The sequence below is a fragment of the Protopterus annectens genome, chromosome 6.part0, assembly GCF_019279795.1.
Source record: "Protopterus annectens isolate FY-2018-M chromosome 6.part0, PAN1.0, whole genome shotgun sequence".
Taxonomy (NCBI): domain Eukaryota; kingdom Metazoa; phylum Chordata; order Ceratodontiformes; family Protopteridae; genus Protopterus; species Protopterus annectens.
In genome coordinates this window covers 985,171,409-985,195,141 of record NC_056737.1, presented here as the reverse complement: position 1 = coordinate 985,195,141, position 23,733 = coordinate 985,171,409, and the positions used below count along the sequence as shown (strand labels likewise).

General features: G+C 42.5%; 1 protein-coding gene across 2 annotated transcripts in view; it reads right to left on the bottom strand.

Moving 5' to 3' along the window:
- AREL1 (apoptosis resistant E3 ubiquitin protein ligase 1) overlaps window positions 1-23,733 on the bottom strand; it is a 1,112,453-nt gene that overhangs the window by 57,819 nt on the left and 1,030,901 nt on the right. For both annotated transcript variants that reach the window (XM_044074621.1, XM_044074622.1), the window contains one exon: window positions 21,472-21,561. In XM_044074621.1, coding sequence (XP_043930556.1) covers window positions 21,472-21,561 — 90 coding nt within the window. The remainder of the gene's footprint in view (window positions 1-21,471; window positions 21,562-23,733) is intronic.

Genomic DNA, 23,733 nt, shown 5'->3' with positions numbered 1-23,733 from the left:
GCAAAAAATCCACACAACTATTCAATCTAAGCCAACTACCGTAAAAAATATATAACTCGACACACCAAGCGAGGGAAGGAGAAAGGGGAACCTATTCTATCACTATCTAAAGATTTTTAAAGAAAAGAGATATTTTTAATTTTTTTTCCCACTTGAAACCCTGGAGCTCAAGATATCATGATGCATAGCTATTCACGGCAAACGAGATCTGGGGTTGGAAGCTAATGGAGGTGTATTATGGGTAAGGGGAGGAGCTTGGAGCTCATAGCCAATGCTAGTAAAGTTGCTCGCTCAGATCCGCTATGGATCCGTATCTCACAGGTTGAAGACCAAATGAAGTAAACTACTTCAGATTATGTGGTTTCTGTAGTACTCTAAAAAATGTACAGTTCTTCTGAAAATTTAAACAGATAGCATGTCCTGGAATGTATTTTACAGGGAAAAGTGGGGTAATCCCTCTTATATGTCTCTACATAATTACAACAAATACAAAAGTTGTATACTTACTTTGATAACAGATATGCACTGCTAGTTTCATATCCTTCACCTGTTGGGCTAAACCCTGCAAGAACTTCTCCCGGCACATAAAATCTTCCCCAGGCCAACCCACCCCCTCCCTTTTAACAATAATGCAAAGCGACTGTGAACCAAACTCCAGACTTCTGAAATCTAGAAGGACGGCGCAACAGAAAAGAATAATGGGGAAAGCAACAGAACAGCTTCTTGTAGATGCAAAGGCCAAGTGAACGAGGGACGGACTGCTGTAGGATATGAGAAGGACAATGCAGAGCTATCACTACAGTACGTATGTAACCTTCAAATCTGATGCTGGAAGTTTCATATTGTATACCTGCAAGACAAAGTCCCAAGCTATCAGATCGTACATGGAACTCAAGACAGGAGAGCCCTGATAGTTGTGGACTCTTGGACACAGCACTTTTGTAAGATACAATCTAGTAGGAGAGGTCATCAGAGATGAAGAAGATTACCACTTAGTGACTATGGTCACAAGATCCACGTTGTCAAAGGCATTAATTGACACACGGCAATAAAAGTTCTGTCAAAACTCTAGTACGTAAATGCAAAGTTTGAGACATGGTTCTGTTACTATGGGAAACTGAAGCTGCATAAGACTTATTACATAGTGGTTTAGAAAAAAACAGACTAATCTTATAGCCCCTCAAAAAGAATATGGAAGTTATAAGGAAGTTTAAAATGGCTGCAATACCGCAATACAGACTCCACTAGGAATTAAATTCCATGGGCATACATCTGGAAATGGCCTGCACAACTTAACAACTATCAGGAGGAGAAGCTAGACTGTGGGTTGAAAGAAAGTGGCTTTCCAAAGGGCAAAACGTTCTGAGGTCTCACAGTAAGAAATGTCACTTGGCTTAACCAGGGGAGCTATAAGTCCCTTCTCTGGAGTTATATTGTCCCTTCTCTGTTGACAGCCAGAGTGGTTTCCCCCTTACCTGTCAAGGGCAACTGAACATCTGCAGAGAAGTGCCTACCTGCTGGTCGTTAGCGGCTTCCAGAACTGCAACACCAGAGGAGACCAACAGAAAGTTATGAGTGGTCTGAGAAGAAACAGATGGCCATAGTGGAGTCCGTTTATCAGCAGCTGCTCAAAGAGGAAGTGGGACACTAGACTAAAGCCCCGCAGATAACTTTTCTCTTCTTTCATATCAGGGAGAGAATGATCCATTCTCTTGCCACAAAAGGTGTCTGACAAGGATCTAGTGGGTCCTTGAACAGTCAGGTCTTACCTCCTGACAGAAAAATTAAGTTCTGAGGAAAGATTCTTTAGTGACAACCATCAAACCATACCTCTCAACCTCTTAATGCAAGAAATCTGCAAAAGCCTAAAATAATGGCACGACAAAGGCATAAAAATTGGGACACATTTGAAATATCACTCTTATAAACTTAGTTGCCAAAACAACAGGTTTTGTGTCAGCATGCATTTTCTGAAGAATATGAAATATTAAAGTCAAATGTATGCTATTAATTAGTGACTTCAAGCTTCAGTTTCTTGCCAGAAAATCATACACTGTGCAGAAAAGATGAAAAATATGAGGCACAAATCTAGACATTCTGTAAAAATCTGTCCAATTGAGAGGTATGCATCAAACACAGTAGCCCCAGTCTCTAACAACACTTTTTTGACAGAAAAGGAACACAGGGACTCATGACTGCCTGTTTAATAAAAAAAGACGTCTTGCCAAGCAGATAGCAGAGTTTAGGACAGTCAGTGAACCGATCTGAAAAATAAGTTTTGAGGTAAAAAAAAAATTCATGACCACCACAAAAAACAACTTCTTGCTCCTAGTCACAAGTTTTAACTGAAATTAAAAATTTTCTTACAAAATTAATTATTTGAAAGGCATTTTTCACAGGGAACCATTACCAAAAATCTATCAGCTAAGAAAGCAAACTTTGTAGTGTCAACCACTAAAAACACCAGTTCTAGCCTTTAGCAAATATTCCTGACAGAACAGAACTTTTAGTCACATAAAATTATAACCTGGAAGATATTCCTCAATGGGGAACGTGTATACCCAGAATTGGTGAAGCACTAGCTGACCATTGATCACTCAAAGCTGAAAGGGAGGAGCGCAGTTCGATGATAAGAAGGTTCTAAAGTTCTGTGACCCCAAGACACTGATTTTATACTGAGTTCTGTCACCCCGGACACTGATTTTATACTGAGTTCCGTCACCCCGGACACTGATTTTATACTGAGTTCTGTCACCCCAAGACACTGATTTTATACTGAGTTCTGTCACCCCGGACACTGATTTTATACTGAGTTCTGTCACCCCGGACACTGATTTTATACTGAGTTCTGTCACCCCGGACACTGATTTTATACTGAGTCCTGTCACCCCGGACACTGATTTTATACTGAGTTCTGTCACCCCGGACACTGATTTTATACTACGTTCTGCCACCCAGGACACTGATTTTATACTGCTCTACACAAGCTGTTCAGTGACTAGGATGCTAGGAAAGTGCCCTAATGCTTTTTAAGCTGGTCCGATCCTTGACAGGGAATCCCATATAGCTTAGGGTACTGCAACAGTGATCGAATGAAGAAAATAGACTGTTTCCCCACTAAAAAGGCATTTGATTCCTTTGCCCAGCTGAAAGCGAAAAATTTCCCACCATCTGTCCCCTCTCCACCTCAAAATGATCAGTTGTTATGTCAAGTTAATACCAGACTACTGATACCAAGGACCGTTAGTAGCCTAGCCGCAATATACAGCTACCCACTGACATGACTAATTTATACCTAATTTCAACTCCTTTCAATAAGGGCTTGAATGGTCAGACCCTGGGTAATGTTTAAGATTTCCATCCAGTCATCCAGGTTATATTTAAGGAGGGTCAGTAAGCTAGTTTGCTTTATATCCAAAGGAAGTCTATTCCATAAAACAGAGATTATCTGGGATATATAGCTATCATGCCAGCAGGTCCTATTTATGTCTCAGGGGAAGTTAAAAACTCTTGATTGGGTGTTTAGAGTGCTATTAGTTTTACAGATCTACTGGAGGTTGTATAGGACTAGATCCTCTAAGGCTCTCTAGGCTAGACAGAGGTCACCTCTTAACAGTTTGTAGGAAACAGAGTAGAGGCAAATAGTGCTTTAAGGTGGTCTGGGTAGCTCAAGGAAAAAATAATTTTGATCATCTTAGTGAGAAAACACTGCAGTCTCTGAATCTGGGTTATATGCTTAGACAAGTACATGCCAAGGGGCTATTATACTCTATTAGGGGCCTGATGAGGGAGGAGTAAGAGAGAGATGATAACTTCTCTAGATCTGGAAGAAATGCCCCTGGTGATTAGTCTTTTGCTATGGCAAGCTAATACTAGGCTACTGATAGCAAGGATCAATAGTGACCTATAGCCCTAATATCCCAAATTGTGGATACCCACTGACATTACCAATTTATACCTAATTTCACCCCTTTCAATAAGGTCTTGAAAGGCCAGACCTGCGGCAATTTTTATGATTTTCCATCCATTCGTCCACGTTACATTTAAAGCGGGTAAGGAAGCAACTTTGCTTTATATCCAAAGGAAGTCTATTCCATACAAGAGGGATTGTCTGGGATATACAGGTATCATGCCAGCAGGTTTTATGTTTCAGTGGAAGTTAAGAACTCCTGAGCAGGTGTCTCGAATGTTAATAGTTTTGCAGATTTGCAGGATGTTGCATTGGACTGGATCTTTTGAGGCTTTCTAAGCTAGACAGAGGTCACTTATCAAGAGTTTGTAGGAAACAGAAAAGAGAGAGAGTGCTTTAAGGTAGTCTGGGTAGCTTTTGGAAGACAAAAATGTTTATCTTATTGAGGAAAAACTGCAGACTAACAAGCTGGGTTATATCCATAGACAAGTACATACCAAGGAGCTATTATACACTCTTAAGGGCCTAATAAGAAAAGAGTAAGACAGGGATGAGAACATCCTCAGAACTGGAAGAAATGCCTTGACGATTAGTCTGGCTAGGTAAAAGGATATCCTAACAACAGCAGATGCATGGAGATCAAAGGACAGGTCATTGTCAATGAAAGTACCCAGGCCCTAATGACTGACGCAACTTTCAAAAAGGTGTCACATATATGGAGATCAAAGGACAGTTCATTGTCAATGAAAGTACCCAGGCCCTAATGACTGACGCAACTTTCAAAAAGGTGTCACATATATGGAGATCAAAGGACAGTTCATTGTCAATGAAAGTACCCAGGTCCTAATGACTGACGCAACTTCCAAAAAGGTGTCACATATGGGATATGTGCACTGGTGCCCAGATTTTCCAAAGGACATAATGCTGCATTTCATGGCATATAGCTTTAGGCCGTAGTCCAGCCACCACTTTATTAGTAGGTGTTAGTCCCTCCTGAAGAACCTGAAAGTCCGATACAGAGTTAATGACAGCTTCAATTTGCAGTCATCTGCAAATTTGGTCAGCCACATGTCAGCCTTGACATCAGTAAAGTTCTGCCTGTCTGCAGCTCCTGAGATAACTCATCACACAGCAGCTCATTTCACAAATGTCCATAAAGAACTGCTCATACTGGACAGTGGAAATACAAAAATGCTTGTAACAAATGTATTCAAAGATGCCAATTTACAAGCAAATGATGCAACCAGTAAAATAACCATTTTTGCAGTGAGAACAAGCCAAATATGCTATTCTCACCACACAGAAAGAATACTCACTAATAAGCAATGAAAACCAGTTGATCTTTCATCAAGTGGCTGAGAGATTGCAGCAAACAAAACACACTAGTACTACAGCTGCACCTCGACGTTCGTGAAAATCTACTGCCAATCATTAGTGGACCAGAGTTCCACTGTGGTGACCCCTATCCGGGAAAAGCCAAAAGACAACAACAACTCCAGCTGTAACAAGCTGTTATGTGAAGACAGTTGCAGTACATGAGCAACTGTCACCTTGACCTTTTATGCCTGAACAATCGCCAAACAAGCACTACTGATACAAACAAATCACATCTCATATCAAATGCATACCTGTGATCCAAGTAAACCATATTTGACAGCATCCTTAGAGTTGATATATTTAATTTATGGGGCGGGGGGTATAGGGGGGCTTGCCCCCCTGCAGAAACAAAGTAGAAAGTGCGTTTGTTAGTTAGGTGTTGTTATAGGTGGAGGAGATAATTACGTGTGCAATCTAGTTTTCAATGTTATGAAGCACACTTTCAATGTTTTGGGTTTTCAGTGTTTGAATTTTTCATGTTATGGTCTGAATGTTATGAAATTTCATTGTTATAAAGTAGACCCATATATATATATATATATATATATATATATATATATATATATATATATATATATATATGTGTGTGTGTGTGTGTGTGTGCGTGTGTATATATATATATATATATATATATATATATATATATATATATATATATATATATATATATATATGTGTGTGTGTGTGTGTGTGTATATATACACACACACACACACATTATATATCTATGGGTCTAGTTCAGAATGTTGACAGTTCAGAATGCCGACTTTCATATGGCTGACACCATATGATCGACATTCTGAAATACCGACATCCTGAAATAGCACCATTTACCTACCTGTAAACACAGTAAAACTGTGTTATACAGGAGGGGCAAGACCCCCTGCAAACCCCACACCCCCTGCTACTTAAATATTCTCACTCTGAGATCGCACTACAGTGCAGGAAAGGGGAATCTCCCAGTCCCACAATGTAGCGTGATCTCCGCTATCATTTGTCGGTCTTTCAAACATTCGCTTCTATGGTGTCGGCCACATGAGTTTCGAACATTTGAAAGTTCGAACAAATGAAGGGCTCCCATACACATATATATATATATATATATATATATATATATATATATATATATATATATATATATGGGCTTAGGCTTGAAAACAAAAAAAAATGTATTTTATTTTGGGGAACTAAAAATATCCCACCACCAAAACTCCAGATAAATCACTGTATTGACAATGGCAATTTGGTACTGCCAAAGTCAGCAATGTTCATTTAAATCTTTAATAGTCACAACTAGACTTTGTGACTGACTGTCTAATTCCTTATCAACAGATAAATGGCATGAGGCTTTTTGCTTTTTATATATACATATCTACAAACAGCAGGTTTTTACAGGTATTCCACAGTAAGAGTCTGCATGCTGCATTACTTTTGGTTTCCACTACAGCTGGGTATATAACTTATTTTTGAGATAGTGAATACACCATATGTCCACAGTATGTCTGTACCAAACTGTCCTTACATCTGAAGGAAACAGTGTACATATTTCTGCAGAAGAGAAACTTTTTTATCACCTTAACAAAGCTGCCATCAAAATTCCCTTGTAATTACAAAGGAGATGTGATGTGTCTGACTTCAGCACTGAGCACACTTAAATCCTTAAGGGCAAAGTGACTGTCTTAGGTGAACTTTGTACTTCAGTGTGCAAAAAGTGTCTCTTAAAGATACACTAACAGCTGTCAAAGGGGAACTGGCATGCTGCCTTTTATGCAGTGCTACCAGATGCAGGATTTTTGCAAAGTGGTACAGAATTCTGCCATGCTGGAGCAGACTCGGTTACAATTACTTTAAGGGTGCGCATGCATAATAAAGTCATATTACATTTTATTAAGTTGTCATTACATTACAAATATACATTTTATTTTTTATGAATAATAAAACATTTTGTCACTGGATTTATTTCTTGCCCCAACTCCAAAAATGCAGACTTCTATGTACTGACACACATTACATCATGATTAAGGTGTGTCTGTGGTTTTACACTTGAACTCACAAACTAAGTTCATTTTGTAGCTGACAGTCATGATATAGTCTTTTCAGACTCTTGCTAGTTATTTTCAAATTACTTCAAGCATTAGGTTCTGCACTGCTAAGTACTACCAGTACGCCCTCACAGTAGTCTGACTGTTCCACTTATTGCTGTACTATTGCACTGCTAAGTACTACCAGTACGCCCTCATAGTAGTCTGGCTGTTCCATTTATTGCTATACTATTTACAACAAACATACACATCCAACATCTGCCCTGGTAACAAAACTCAGGCTATATCTCAATCATATCATCAGTACTTTATGAAAGGAGAAGCAGAAATAATACTTCTCAGAAAAGTGATACTTGTTTCACTTAAAATGTTACTACACAAAAAGACATCTAGTACTGGACAGAGGCATGCCCACATTAAAGACTATATTATCTCCTTACCTTTACTGATGTACACGACTACTGAGTATCCAGGTGATGTGTCCTGAATATTTTATAAGAAAATACAGGAGCAATATAGAAATACTGACATTTGTAGGCAGGGTCAAATTAAGCTCAAAATAGCCCTTAGAAATTGACAAACTATAGAATTTTAAAACATTCAGTTTAAAATAAAACTACCACTCTGAAAAGTAACAAATATGTGGCTATCAAAACATACACATATAATTCTCAGACTTCAGGCCTAAAAATTCAGGTGCTGCTATATAAACATAACACTTTCATTTTTTAAATGTTGTTGCAGCAAATGCACATTAAAATGATTTTGCATTTATATTCAAGATGCAGCCACTCCTTTGCCTCTAGTTGTAAGGAGTAGACTCTAAGAATGTTTACACTTTTATCAAATAATACAAGATTTAAAGTAATTTGTTTGTGTTGCATTGAGCAATATCTAGCTGGAAGTTGTGACTGTTTTTTTCAGTAGGTCCCCACCCACTGTGTCCCTGTTTTTGTCTTGGTGTTAATCTTGGTGGCTTTGAAACTGCCCGCCCCTCTTGTAAATTTTCACTTGGATACTCCTCCTGGGATCTCATTTGCTCACTCAAAAAAAAAAAAAAAAAACTGTATCTGCTTTTACGGTATTTGTGCTTCTTCCTACTTTGTTTTGCTTTTGCGTCATCTTAAAAGTACTCAATTGTATTTATTACTGCTTGGTGTAACTCATTCTAAGCCTTTTAGTTTAAGCACTTGGGCTTCAGACCAGTTGTTTTACATTAAGAAGGTTTGTGGTCAGCACTGTAGTGGCAGAACAGGTAGCTTACATCTTTCTAAGTTGGGAACTGCTGATTGAGGGCTCAGTGCCTGTTATTCTAAAAGTGTATTAATTCTGGTTTAAGCACTTGGGCTTCAGGCCAGTTATTTTACATTAAGAAGGTTCGTGGTCTGCACTCAGAAGGGCAGAGTCCAGCCTCTCCTCCCACAAGAGCTGGGAATTTCTGGTTAAAGGCTTATAGTGCCTGCATATTTGAACTGCTTCTTACTGAAATTGGTACACCTTGTTTGCTGTAGCATAGACCAGATCCAGGCCTGCTGAATCTAGCTTTAAAGAATGCCTGGATTAGTGCTCAATTTATACAAACAAAGTATTCAATTGTATTTATTACTGCTTGGTAGTAACTTGATTAAAGTGTAGCTATCATTCAAAGTCTTTTGGATTAAGCACTTGGGCTTCAGACCAGTTGGTTTACATTAGGAAGGTTTGTGGCCTGCACTGTGGTGGCAGGACAGGTAGCTTACATCCTTCTAAGTTGGGAACTGCTGATTGAGGGCTCAGTGTTTGTTACTCTAAACGTGTATTCGTTCTGGTTTAAGCACTTGGGCTTCAGGCCAGTTATTTTACATTAAGAAGGTTCGTGGTCTGCACTCTTGTGGGAGGAGAGGCTGGACTCTGCCCTTGTGAGCTGGGAATTTCTGGTTAAAAGCTTATAGTGCCTGCATATTTGAACGGTTTCTTACTGAAATTGGTACACCTTGTTTGCTGTAGCATAGACCAGATCCAGGCCTGCTGAATCTAGCTTTGTTTGTATGGTTGTTTGCTTGTTATTTCCCTGAAATGCTAATTCCACCTAAAACGCGGCTTTTCAGCGCTTCTGTGGATCCCTAGTGATATCTGCATTGCTTACTGTACTTATTTCCTTGTTTCACTTGAAAGAAAGTTACTGCTTGTCATTTTGCATGTAAGTTACCTGTAACACATTGCATTTAAGTTACCTGGCACTTGCTCACTAAAGCAATTATATAAGTCAGCACTAAAAAATTAAAAGCACTACACCCTCACAAACTCCCCTTGAGTACCTTGTTCCCCATTGGCCCTTTTTTCAATTATAAAGGAATTCCCAATACTATTCTAGCATGTCCAAAGGTCAGTTGTCAATCTCCTCTCCGGTCCAGCTGATGAATCTGGGAATCTTGAGGCAATGTTACAACTGCCTCATGTACACAGACAACCCTCTCCTCCTCCCAACAAATTCCAACACATGTGAGAGATGCAACCATATAGCCAAACTGGAGGCTAAGCTCTCTCAACTCAGTACTGGCGTAACCAGTCAGGAGGAGAAGGAAACCACACTCACTACAATTCCAGTCTCACATAGACCTACCACGACAGCAAACCAAACACATAAACACACAAAAACATAGTCGGAGGCTCTAAATAAAAATCTGCCTAAGCAGCAGAGACCTCCAAAGCAGACACCCAAGCAACCGCTACCCCACAACAAAACACGTGCAACACATAGCTCACAAAGCCAGTGTGCCGAACAGTCACAGCCCTTAAGGCTAAACAACACACCTGATACACTTGTAATAGGTGACTATCGTCAGGCACACTGACGTCCCACTCACCAGGCTGAACAAGGAGAAGGTCATGGTGAGCTGCCTGTCGGGCGCTAGGATCCGCCACATAACACAAGCACTCATGTCACTCCAAGGCAAGTACAAATATGACTCAGTCATTGTCCATGCTGGTGTGAATGACCTGAGACGTACCTCCCTGGACTACATGAAGAGACATAGAGGAGCTCTCTGAGCATGTAGCCCTGGCCGGTATGACCCTCACCTTGAGTAGCATCTTACCCTCACCAAGAATGATGCCGTAATATGAAGACAAGATGATTAATTTCAACAATTGGCTTAAGTATTGGTGTCATTCAAAGGGGATCCAATGCCTGTCAGCCTGGGATGACATGCTCGACAAGCCATGATGCTTCGCTAGGGACGGCTTGCACCTGTCAACCCTGGGCTTTCGGATATTGGCAAAGGCTCTTGCTACCCCCATAGTGCCTTTTTAGGCAAGGCTCAAAAGACAACCCCACCTCCATAGGTATCACAAGGGATAAGAAACTAAGAGTAATGCTACTCAACGTCAGAAGTCTAAACCTCAAGATGCATGCACTCGAAACTCTCCTTAGCATGGAGAACATCGATATCTGTGTAGTAACAGAAACCTGGTTCAAGGCTCCCGAGAGCATCCCAGCACTACCAGGTTATACCTCATACCATGCTTTTCGGCCCCAAAACTTGGACTGAACCAGAAAAGGAGGGGGGGTATCAATATTCGTCAAAGATACCCACACCTCCAGGTTGGTGGCACAGCACGAAGCATCAGAAACTATCCATGTGCAACTAACAGTGGGTAAAACTGCCTTCCAGTTTATAGCCTGCTACAGACCACCCTCCCAAACCCAGGAACCCCACTCAGCCTTCCTGAGAACACTGGAAAATATGAAGGTCTCTCCAAATACCATTATATTGGGTGACTTCAACTACCCAAACATAGACTGGGAGCATTACTCTAGCTCCAACACCCTAGCTCAAAGGTTCCTAGAATTTATAAACTCAAATGCTATGGAACAACTTGTTACCACTCCCACAAGAGGGGAAAACATACTGGACCTGATCATCACCAACATGGGGACTCTATGCTCCAGACCAGAAGTGTATCCCTCACTGGTAAAATCAGACCATAAACTAATCTCACTGGATATTCACATCCCGACCCCACCCCCTGCCCAGAAAACCACAGTGAAAAACTTCTCTAAAGCAAATTTCACACTCCTCAAACCGAGGTGGAATCCTTCAAAGCCCGCTGGCCTGTGGAAAATCTGGCCCAGACCGCAGAATCCTTTATAAACGCATTCTATGAACACCTTCAGGAATGCATGGATCATGCAATCCCAAATAAAACCAAGACCCAATCCTCCAAAGGCAGACGTCCTGTCTGGTGGACCCCAGCCATAAACAAACTATACAATAGAAGGAGGAAGCTACTACATGATAGAGCAAAATCCCAAAAAGGGAAGGCATCTCTGATCAGTGTTAGCAAAAAACTATGGGCACTCATAAAATCGTCTAAGGCCAGCTTCGAGAGAAAAATTGCAAAGGACAATAAGGATAATCACAAGGCTTTCTTTAGTTATGTTAGGAACCTGGGTGGGAATTCCCAGATATGCTTAGAATTAGTCCAAAATGACAAAAAATACACGAACCCACAGACACTGCCAACATCCTAGCTGACAGGTTCAGCAACCCCCACCAAAGGGCAAATATCTATCTCAGCAGAGTGCTGCCCCCCTGACATCTCAGATGCTCAGGTAAGAGCCGCCCTCTCCAAAGCAAAAAATACAGCATCAATGGGACCAGACGGTGTTCCGGGCTGCGTCCAACATGAACTCAAGAAGAGCTAAACCCAAACATAAAACTACTGTTCAATCTCAGCCTTACCACAGGATATGTACCCAAAGAGTGGCGTGCAGCAACAGTGGTCCCTCTCCACAAAGGTGGTGCCTCAGCGGATCCTGGAAACTATCACCCCATAAGCCTGACTAGCTTGGTCTGCAAAGCTATGGAAAGGATCATCATGGACCTCATAAATAAAGATATTGGGGACCTACAGACACTGGATCCTACCCAGTTCGGCTTTGTTAAGGGCAGATCCTGCCTCTTAAACCTGGTTGATTTCTTTGAAAGAGTCACCAAGGCCATTGGTGAAGGGAAGGTGGTCCACACAGCCTACCTGGACCTCGCAAAAGCCTTCGATACAATACCCCACTAAGGCATTATAGATAAGCTCACCAGCTTAAATATAAACCCCTATGTCACTAGATGGGTTGCAAACTGGCTCAAGGACAGAACCCACATGGTTAGAATTGCTGGAGCCATGTCAGACTCCAAACCAGTTACAAATGGCGTCCCACAAGGCTCAGTCCTGGGACCTCTCTTGTTCGGTATATATTTCTCGGAGGTACAGGCCAACACGGAAGGACTGTGGCTGACCAAGTTTGCAGATGACTGCAAATGGGCGCCATAATCGACTCTCCAGCCGACACAAGCATGCTCCAAAAGGGCCTCATAGAAAGAGACAACTGGTGCCAGAGCCATGGCCTCAAGCTAAACGCCAAAAAGTGTATAGTAATCCCCTTTGGCAAAAGCAAAGTGCCCACAAATTACCACATAGGTGGTAATCCATTAAGTACGGAAGAAGTAATTAGGGACCTGGGGACCCAAGTTGATAGCAATCTCTCATTTGACAACCACGTGGCCAAAGTGGTTAGAAAAACATTTTATATAGCCCACCTAATCATGAAGGGATTCACATCTAGATCAGGGGAGGTCATCGTGCCTCTTTACTCATCCCTCATCAGGCCCATTATGGAGTACAATGCCCATTTTGGGATGTACCTTACCAGACACCTGCAGCAACTGGAAAGACCCCAAAAGTACCTCACCAAGAGGATCAAAGGGCTCAAACAGATGCCATATGCTGCCGGTTAAAGAAACTCCAGCTCTACTCAGTGGCATACCGCCTGCTCAGAGGCGATCTGTGCCTGACGTATAAAGCCATGTCCAAACCGGAATTAATGGACATGCTGCACCTCAGAAAATCCAAATCCCATCGAGCTACGCGCTCGAGAGACTTGAACCTCAGCACTGAAATGAATAGGACATGCTGGAGGGACAGATTCATAACCCAGAGGCTCCCTTCACTCTGGAATAAAATCCCAGTCCAGGTTAGGCAGAGTCCCTCATTGACTCTCTTCAAGAGGAATCTTGATGAGTGGATGGGGGATCGTAGGTTTACCCCGGGTATCACTTCTGTGTCACTGTTAGACAGAGGCACAGTATACTAACCTTGAAAATGGGCATAGCAAAATTAATTTAAAATGGGTGGCGAAAGCCAAACACACTCTGGCTAGGCTTATAAATGCCCTAGGGCAGATAGCCTAGTATGAACCTATGAACCTCTGAACCTATGAACAAGTGACTGTCTCAGTATTATTATGAAAAGATTTCACACAACTGTGTCAAATCATTCTGGAGCTATAGCCCCTATACAAAGGGAACAAAAATACCTAAAAATAAATAAATTTGGTACATTCTTCATAGAAACGTCCAGTAGTAAACAGGTTAATCTTGTAGCTTTTTTAGATTTCAATTACTGCTCACAGGTGTACTCTATTCTGGGCCATTTGTCTACCGCAAACACATTAGTTTATTCATTTACATTAATCCCTACTAAAAGTGCAAGACAAGACCCTGGAGTTTAGAAAAATAAACTGTAGATCAAAGTGGGAAACAGTGAATTTTGAAACTCACTGTGGCTTGTTTCAAATGTTGTTGGAAGGGTGTGCATCTCCGCTCTCCTGTTACTTACATACACTAACTCTGAGCTCACAGCACCTCAGACTAGGGGGGTATTATCACATACCACAATCTCCAGCTTAATATAAGTTTCCAGCCAGAACCATAACACAGCGGGATAAAGCCCTAGTTATGGCCCAAGTGATCCGAGTTCAGTTAGTACCCTGAGCATCTGAGGTGCTGGTAAGGAAGGATGGGTGTACTGATCCTGGAATATGGGGGTAGGTGCGCTCATCCTGGGGTGTGTGTGCGGGAATGCCCCACTTGGGCACACCTTGCAATTAATATGCGGTAGAGGCAGGGAACGCACTGTCCTAAAGGAATTAGCAGGCATCAGCTGAGTCACTGCAAAGGTGAGACAATATGCCCTATTACATGTCCATCCCCAGGCATTAATGGGTGTACAGGGTCAGGGATGTTAGGGCAAAAGTCCATTCCCAGGCATTAATGGGTGCACAGGGTCAGGGATGTTAGGGCAAAAGTCCATCCCCATGCATTAATGGGTGCACAGGGGGAGGGGTATTAGGGAAAAAGTCCATTCCCAGGCATTCATGGGTGCACAGAGAGAGAGATATGTTAAGACAAATGTCCATTCCTAGACATTAATGGGTGCACAGGGTGAGGGATGTTAGGGCAAAAGTCCATTCCCAGACATTAATGTGTGCACAGGGTGAGGGATGTTAGGGCAAAAGTCCATTCCCAGACAATGTGTGCACAGGGTGAGGGATGTTAGGGCAAAAGTCCATTCCAGACATTAATTGGTGCACAGGGGGAAGGATGTTAGGGCAAAAGTCCATTCCCAGACATTAATGTGTGCACAGGGGGAGGGATGTTAGGGCAAAAGTCCATTCCCAGACTTTAATTGGTGCACAGAGGGAGGGATGTTAGGGCAAAAGTCCATTCCCAGACATTAATTGGTGCACAGGGGGAGGGATGTTAGGACAAAAGTCCATTCCCAGACATTAATGGGTGCACAGGGGGAGGGATGTTAGGGCAAAAGTCCATCCCCAGACATTAATGGGTGCACAAGGGGAGGGGTGTTAAGACAAAAGTCAATTCCCAGACATTAATGTGTGCACAGGGGGCGGGATGTTAGGGCAAAAGTCCATTCCCAGACATTAATGGGTGCACAGAGGGAAGGATGTCAGGACAAAAGTCCATTCCCAGACATTTCTTGGTGTACAGGGTGAGGGATGTTAGGGCAAAAGTCCATTCCCAGACATTAATGTGTGCACAGGGGGAGGGATGTTAGGGCAAAAGTCCATTCCCAGACATTAATTTGTACACAGGGGGAGGGATGTTAGGACAAAAGTCCATTCCCAGACATTAATGTGTGCACAGGGAGAGGGATGTTAGGGCAAAAGTCCATTCCCAGACATTAATGTGTACACAGGGGGAGGGATGTTAGGGAAAAAGTCCATTCCCAGACATTAATTGGTGCACAGGGGGAGGGATGTTAGGGCAAACGTCCATTCCCAGACATTAATGTGTGCACAGGGGGAGGGATGTTAGGGCAAAAGTCCATCCCCAGACATTAATGGGTGCACAAGGGGAGGGGTGTTAAGACAAAAGTCCATTCCCAGATATTAATGTGTGCACAGGGGGCGGGATGTTAGGGCAAAAGTCCATCCCCAGACATTAATGGGTGCACAAGGGGAGGGGTGTTAAGACAAAAGTCCATTCCCAGACATTAATGGGTGCACAGAGGGAAGGATGTCAGGACAAAAGTCCATTCCCAGACATTTATTGGTGTACAGGGTGAGGGATGTTAGGGCAAAAGTCCATTCCCAGACATTAATGTGTGCACAGGGGGAGGGATGTTAGGACAAAAGTCCATTCCCAGACATTAATGTGTGCACAGGGGGAGGGATGTTAGGGCAAAAGTCCATTCCCAGACATTAATGTGTACACAGGGGGAGGGATGTTAGGGCAAAAGTCCATTCCCAGACATTAATTGGTGCACAGGAGGAGGGTTGTTAGGGCAAAAGCCCATTCCCAGACATTAATGTGTGCACAGGGGGAGGGATGTTAGGGCAAAAGTCCATTCCCAGACATTAATTGGTGCACAGGGGGAGGGATGTTAGGACAAAAGTCCAATTCCCAGACATTAATGTGTGCACAGGGGGAGGGATGTTAGGGCAAAAGTCCATGCCCAGACATTAATGGGTGCAAAGAGGGAGGGATGTTAGGACAGAAGTCCATTCCCAGACATTAATTGGTGTACAGGGTGAGGGATGTTAGGGCAAAAGTCCATTCCAGACATTAATGTGTGTAGAGGGGGAGGGATGTTAGGGCAAAAGTCCATTCCAAGACATTAATGTGTGCACAGGGGGAGGGATGTTAGGGCAAAAATCCATTCCCAGACATTAATTGGTGCACAGGGGGAGGGATGTTAGGGCAAAAGTCCATTCCCAGACATTAATTGGTGCACAGGGGGAGGGATGTTAGGGCAAAAGTCCATTCCCAGACATTAATTGGTGCACAGGGGGAGGGATGTTAGGGCAAAAGTCCATTCCCAGACATTAATTGGTGCACAGGGGGAGGGATGTTAGGACAATAGTCCATTCCCAGACATTAATGGGTGCACAGGGGGGAGGGATGTTAGGGCAAAAGTCCATTCCCAGACATTAATTGGTGCACAGGGGGAGGGATGTTAGGACAAAAGTCCATTCCCACACATTAATGGGTGCACAGGGGGGGGGCTGTTAGGGCAAAAGTCCATCCCCAGACATTAATTTGTGCACACAAGGGGAGGGCTGTTAAGACAAAAGTCCATTCCCAGACATTAATGTGTGCACAGGGGGAGGGATGTTAGGACAAAAGTCCATTCCCAGACATTAATGGGTGCACAGAGTGAGGGATGTTAGGACAAACGTCCATTCCCAGACATTAATTGCTGCACAGGGGGAGGGATGTTAGGGCAAATGTCCATTCCCAGACATTAACTGATGCACATGGTGAGGGATGTTAGGACAAAAGTCAATTCCCAGACATTAATGTGGGCACAGGGGGAGGGATGTTAGGGCAAAAGTCCATTCCCAGACATTAATGTGTGCACAGGGGGGAGGGATGTTAGGGAAAATGTCCATTCCCAGACATTAATTGGTGCACAGGGGGAGGGATGTTAGGGCAAAAGTCCATTCCCAGACATTAATTGGTGCACAGGGGGAGGGATGTTAGGACAAAACTCCAATTCCCAGACATTAATGTGTGCACAGGGGGAGGGATGTTAGGGCAAAAGTCCATTCCCAGACATTAATGGGTGCAAAGAGGGAGGGATGTTAGGACAGAAGTCCATTCCCAGACATTAATTGGTGTACAGGGTGAGGGATGTTAGGGCAAAAGTCCATTCCAGACATTAATGTGTGCACAGGGGGAGGGATGTTAGGGCAAAAGTCCATTCCAAGACATTAATGTGTGCACAGGGGGAGGGACGTTAGGGCAAAAATCCATTCCCAGACATTAATTGGTGCACAGGGGGAGGGATGTTAGGGCAAAAGTCCATTCCCAGACATTAATTGGTGCACAGGGGGAGGGATGTTAGGGCAAAAGTCCATTCCCAGACATTAATTGGTGCACAGGGGGAGGGATGTTAGGACAATAGTCCATTCCCAGACATTAATGGGTGCACAGGGGGGAGGGATGTTAGGGCAAAAGTCCATTCCCAGACATTAATTGGTGCACAGGGGGAGGGATGGTAGGACAAAAGTCCATTCCCACACATTAATGGGTGCACAGGGGGGGGGTGTTAGGGCAAAAGTCCATCCCCAGACATTAATGGGTGCACACAAGGGGAGGGCTGTTAAGACAAAAGTCCATTCCCAGACATTAATGTGTGCACAGGGGGAGGGATGTTAGGACAAAAGTCCATTCCCAGACATTAATGGGTGCACAGAGTGAGGGATGTTAGGACAAACGTCCATTCCCAGACATTAATTGCTGCACAGGGAGAGGGATGTTAGGGCAAAAGTCCATTCCCAGACATTAACTGATGCACAGGGGGAGGGATGTTTGGACAAAAGTCCATTCCCAGACATTAATGGTTGCACATGGTGAGGGATGTTAGGACAAAAGTCAATTCCCAGACATTAATGTGGGCACAGGGGGAGGGATGTTAGGGCAAAAGTCCATGCCCAGACATTAATGGGTGCAAAGAGGGAGGGATGTTAGGACAAAAGTCCATTCCCAGACATTAATGTGTGCACAGGGGAAGGGATGTTAGGACAAAAGTCCATTCCCAGACATTAATTAGTGCACAGGGGGAGGGATGTTAGGGCAAAAGTCCATTCCCAGGCATTAATGGGTGCACAGGGGGAGGGATGTTAGGGCAAAAGTCCATTCCCAGACATTAATTGGTGCACAGGGGGAGGGATGTTAGGACAAAAATCCATTCCCAGACATTAATGTGTGCACAGGGGGAGGGATGTTAGGGCAAAAGTCCATTCCCAGATATTAATGTATGCACAGGGGAAGGGATGTTAGGACAAAAGTCCATTCCCAGACATTAATGTGTGCACAGGGGGAGGGATGTTAGGGCAAAAGTCCATTCCCAGATATTAATGTATGCACAGGGGAAGGGATGTTAGGGCAAAAGTCCATTCCCAGATATTAATGTATGCACAGGGGAAGGGATGTTAGGGCAAAAGTCCATTCCCAGATATTAATGTATGCACAGGGGGAGGGATGTTAGGGCAAAAGTCCATTCCCAGATATTAATGTATGCACAGGGGAAGGGATGTTAGGACAAAAGTCTATTCCCAGACATTAATGTGTGCACAGAGGGAGGGGTGTTAGGACAAAAGTCCATTCCCAGACATTAATGGGTGCTCAGGGTGAGGGATGTTAGGGCAAAAAACAGAAAACACTCCTGAGCAGCAATGTGACGCTGCTCCAGGATCCTCAATCTGATCATCAACCACAAGGAAAGGTCAGAGTAAGTGCACTGGATGTAAGGAGTGCCTGGTAAACCAGAACAAGCCCTGGTGGCAGTTAATGGTTAGCAGCATAAAAAAACATAATAATATTTTTTCCATCACTCACACTTGCACGTCTGAGGATTGTGTGGTCCTCATACTTTCAATAGGCATCAAACTGAGATGGATAACATAACCTCTAAACAAAAATGCTTTCTCACAATTAAGAAGGGGCTTCTAATGATGAAAAGCATTAGCTATAATACAGGCCAAATGATCAACCATCACATCTGCAAAGGGAAAACAGACATGAGAATCTAACAGCTCCAAAGACATCAGAAGTGATGCAGTTACATGTGAGTGTTATGTATATGGGAGCCTCATACTACCTTTATTGTATTACCTGTGCTTCCGTGTGGCCAGTGCTAGCCTATTTAAGGGGGGGCAAAACAGGTATAAAAAATGTTCAGAACGAAGTAGTTTCTTTGATGAGTGAAGTCGAACGTTATTATTTACTGCTACAGAGACTGAACTCTTGGAGTAGGCTTGAGCAGCAGTTTGCAATAAGGCCATATACCCATTGGCAATCTTATAAAGTATTCAAAAAAATACACCGGTATCAGGAATCCTAGTGGCAGATGTCCGATTAATAGATGTTTAATCATTCTGATTACCATGGAAACAGTCATCTATCCCACTATTGCTTGGTCACCATATTAATTATCAGAAAATCACCTAGCAAAAAAGTTTAAGGAGATCCCATTATATCTCTGAGGAAGATAACTGCAATCCTCGAAATTATAAAACCATTACTGCAAATGTGAAGAACATATACCAAGCCCGACGTTGTGGAACTTCACTGTATTTTCCCTACTCAGAGGTAAAATATACTGGGACTGAAGTAGAGAGGCTTTCACCCTTCCAAATAATGCAACAGAAGTTTTCACAATTGCCTGCTGAAAGGAATACTTATAACCGGAGTGGCATCTGACGCTGGCGTCATAATGTCCGACATTTTAATTTTATGAATGGAAGGGCTTCGTTTGCTGCTTCTTTTCTTTAATCTTTTTCCTTCACTATTTTTTAGGATTTCTGACTAATAAAAGAAAAACAAGACTTATAGCAACTTTTTACGTTTAAAATTACATTGAACAATAAATAAGTGAGGTCACTGAAAAACCAGTCAGTAAAAACAAAATGAAAACTCTAGCAAAGCCAGAACTTCCACTGAGTGACCTCCCAAACCTCTTGTATCAGAGGCACATGGGATATCTGCAAATGACCCTTATGAACATCTGCTTGTGCTGTGCTGACGAGGTCATAAGGTCGAAATATGCATATCCACAGCTAGTGGGATTTGGCTTTATTGACCTGAAATTGTCCATTAAAACGACAAAACAAGTCATGGGCATTCAGAATTGCCAATTAGCTGAAACACCTGATGTTCATAAGGGTCATTTGCATATATCCCATGTGCCTCTGATACAAGAGGTTTGGGAGGTCACTCAGTGGAAGTTCTGGCTTTGCTAGAGTTTTCATTTTGTTTTTACTGATTGGTTAAAAATTACTTGCAAATTCTTGGCTGCTCCAGCCAAAATTGCTATTTTACTTGTAGTGCAACCCTTCCTGTTATTAGAATTATGATTCTCTCCTAAATAGAGAAGACTGTAGATGAACGTCTTCTGTAAGAATCCGATGGCCACAACAGTACTTTTCTCATAATTTTATTCTGGAGCATCATTAGCAGTGCAACAAACCCATAAATAATAAAAAATCGAAAGTTTGTATACAGCACTGCCAGGTGAACGGATAAAGTACAGCAGATCAACAATTCTGCTTCAGGCACTAAAAAAGAATGGAATACGACACCTGTTGTACCCTCATTTGTTCATGCCTCCCAAACAGTCAATGCTCATAAATGTAACCAGATGCCCCTAAGGATGTCTGACTGCTGAAAAAGATCAGGTCAGAGACTGAAGTTCACTTATTGTTATATCCCAATCATTAATGAAATTCAGCACCAATGATATTTATGATTAGGATTGCATTTCTGTTTCCAAAACTGTTATGTGAGTCTCTTCTCTGCCAGATAGCCAATGAGTCTGTGCAAGATGCTACATGTCAAAACATGAAAGGACTAACAGTTTACATGAATGATATGATGAACCGCAGGCTGTCTAATAACCTTAAGGCCACCGGTGCTCCAAAGTAATTCTATAAAGGACTCTTGAACCATAAAGCAGGATATTGGTCTAAACTAAGAGCAGTGCTTTGAAGTCATTTACTATACCAGACCAGGCTGTACACCACAACATGTCTGTCTACAACTCACATAGTGACCGCATTCAAACTCAGAATTTCTGATGGTGGTTATTCTGTTAATATTTGTATTTAGGACTGCCTTCTCACTACTGAACAGCGCTATATGGCACCAAAGACACCTCCTTACTGGAAATCTGAAATAGCACCGTTTTGTACTTTTACTTTCAGAAGAACTCAAGATGGATAAACACTACTTTACAGCAACACAGTAGAGATTTGTGGCCTTGTTTTGAACAGTCTATGAAACCTGAAACAAGTTTTCTCACCTTTTCTCTGAAGTGCCAGGAACCTCCCACGATGACCGTGTGGGCTTTAAAATCAGATACACTGATATCACCTGTACCACACATCAGCAGCTGTGAGAAACAAATAGATAACATTAGCTCACAGGGTAAGGTAGAACATCTTGCATCAACAGTGTTCAGTGAAATCTTTCATGGTTTGGAAGCACATTCACAGTTCTTAAATATGGGTAATTCTTCAAAGCCTTGTATTCCTTTCCCTTTTATTCTGACTGCATTCATATTGGATATACAGTATCAACAGGACACGAAGGGGATTTTAATATTTTATGAGAATTTCTGGATCTGGACATTAAGATGTGAGTGTCTCCAATGTTACAGTTCTTTCCAAAAAGATGAAGAAAAAAATCCCAAGAAATCATTGTAGAAGGTCCGCAGGGGAATAATGAATTATTTCTAGTGATAAATGCAGTATCTTAATAATACATGGGACAAAACTCCCTTGGCTGAAAGTCTTGGAAGGCCATATTGTCACAGACAAAACAGTAAATTCCACCCTTACTATTTTGCATTTTTTCCACACTGCCTGCTGATCATAGGCCCCCATTTAACGTAATGACCCATCTGTCCCCTCATCAGCAGCGGCACAAGCTGGTTAAGAGAATTAGCTGTCATTTAGGCAGCCAACAGGGAGTGGTATTTTTTTTTTTAATTTTGCCTTACAGCTCCTTGCATGCTCTGTTCCACTAGAGGAAGGTGGGACATGCAATGAGCTGAAGGTTTTGGACAGCCCCTAACTTTCAGAAGAGATGTATGCCACTATGCAAGCCTGCCCACCAATTTCGAAGCATAGTAGGTAGTTTCCCTGGCCTGCACTGCAAAAAATTATATCATGCCTGTGTGCTCTCCGAGTGCACCCCTGTTCCTAAGGAAAGGGAAGTGGAAGGCACCCCTTTATACCCCTGCCTCCTCGTCTAGCTCTTCTACTGCTGGAGCTACAAATCAAATCCTGGTTGCTTCACTCGCAGTCTATCCTTCTGCACTAGGGGCCCAGGCCAATCAGTGGAGACATTTCTGGAGTAAGTGCTGGAAGCAGCCACACCCCATTCGGCTGAACTTTCACACCAGCATTTTTCAATGGGTGATTCACTGCCTGATGACAAATGAAAATGTAGTCAGCTATTCATTTATCCATTATTTTTTTACACAGGTTTATCTCTGGTGCAAAGGAGAGAAAAAATGGTCTATTGTATCATGTACTACGCTCAAGTAAAACCTGAGCAGATGATGCACATTCAGGGTATAAAGAATTCTCTCTGCTGGATTATGTTTCCAAAAAGAAAACAGGAATATGATTTGACTAAGTTAAGGAAAGTTCTGAGACCACTTTTGTGAGAAAACATGCATTAGTCATAAACCACCACCAATCCTTATGGAAATGTAAGGGCCATCAGCAAGGAGAGAATGCAAACAAAGCTGATGTCCGCCAAGAACAGCATTTCTCAAAATACATATTTCAAAGCTGATGAGCAAACTAGTTTGAAAGAAGGATGGGTAAACTAGTCAATTATAAAGTTCAAGATACAAGAAGAAGAAAAAGGGTTCTTCACAGAAGGGTCAAGATGAAGAAATACTTTATACGACCGTTTAACCAGCTGCTGGTAGATAGTGTTTCTGCACTTATTAAGGCTGAATCATACAGACATGCCAGAAAGCACTAAAATGATTGAGACTAAAGATGCACAGGTGTCTGTGAGATGTCAGGATCACAAGGAAGTGGAATGGGATATCTCTTTTCCCAAACATAGAACCCCTGTACATTTCTAATGCCTCTAAAAAAGTACAGTTGTGTACACTTACCATAAATGTAGATGTCTGAGTGTATTCACTGTTGCAGTCATCACACTTGGGCTATCATGCCAGGGGTAGCCCTCAGTCGGCCTGAATACCAGAGGCTTAGTATTTCTGCGTCGGTTGCTGTCGCTCCAGGACTGACCTCAGGTCGTCAGTGGTATAAAATCAGGCAGCCGATGCCGTTACATCAATTTTTCTTGCCCCAACCGTCAGCAGCCCCCAAATAGGGAGCTAGTTTATGGTGGAAGAACAGCACCAGTAGAAAGTAAATACCAAAAAATTCCCTATAAGGAGAGAGGAAGAGATAAAGAGAGAAAGACAAGGGGGATAGGGGGGGACCAGGACTGCAACAGTGAATACACTTGAACATCTACATTTATGGTAAGTGTACACAAATGTACTGTGTTCTTCGTGTTTCACTGTTGCAGTCAT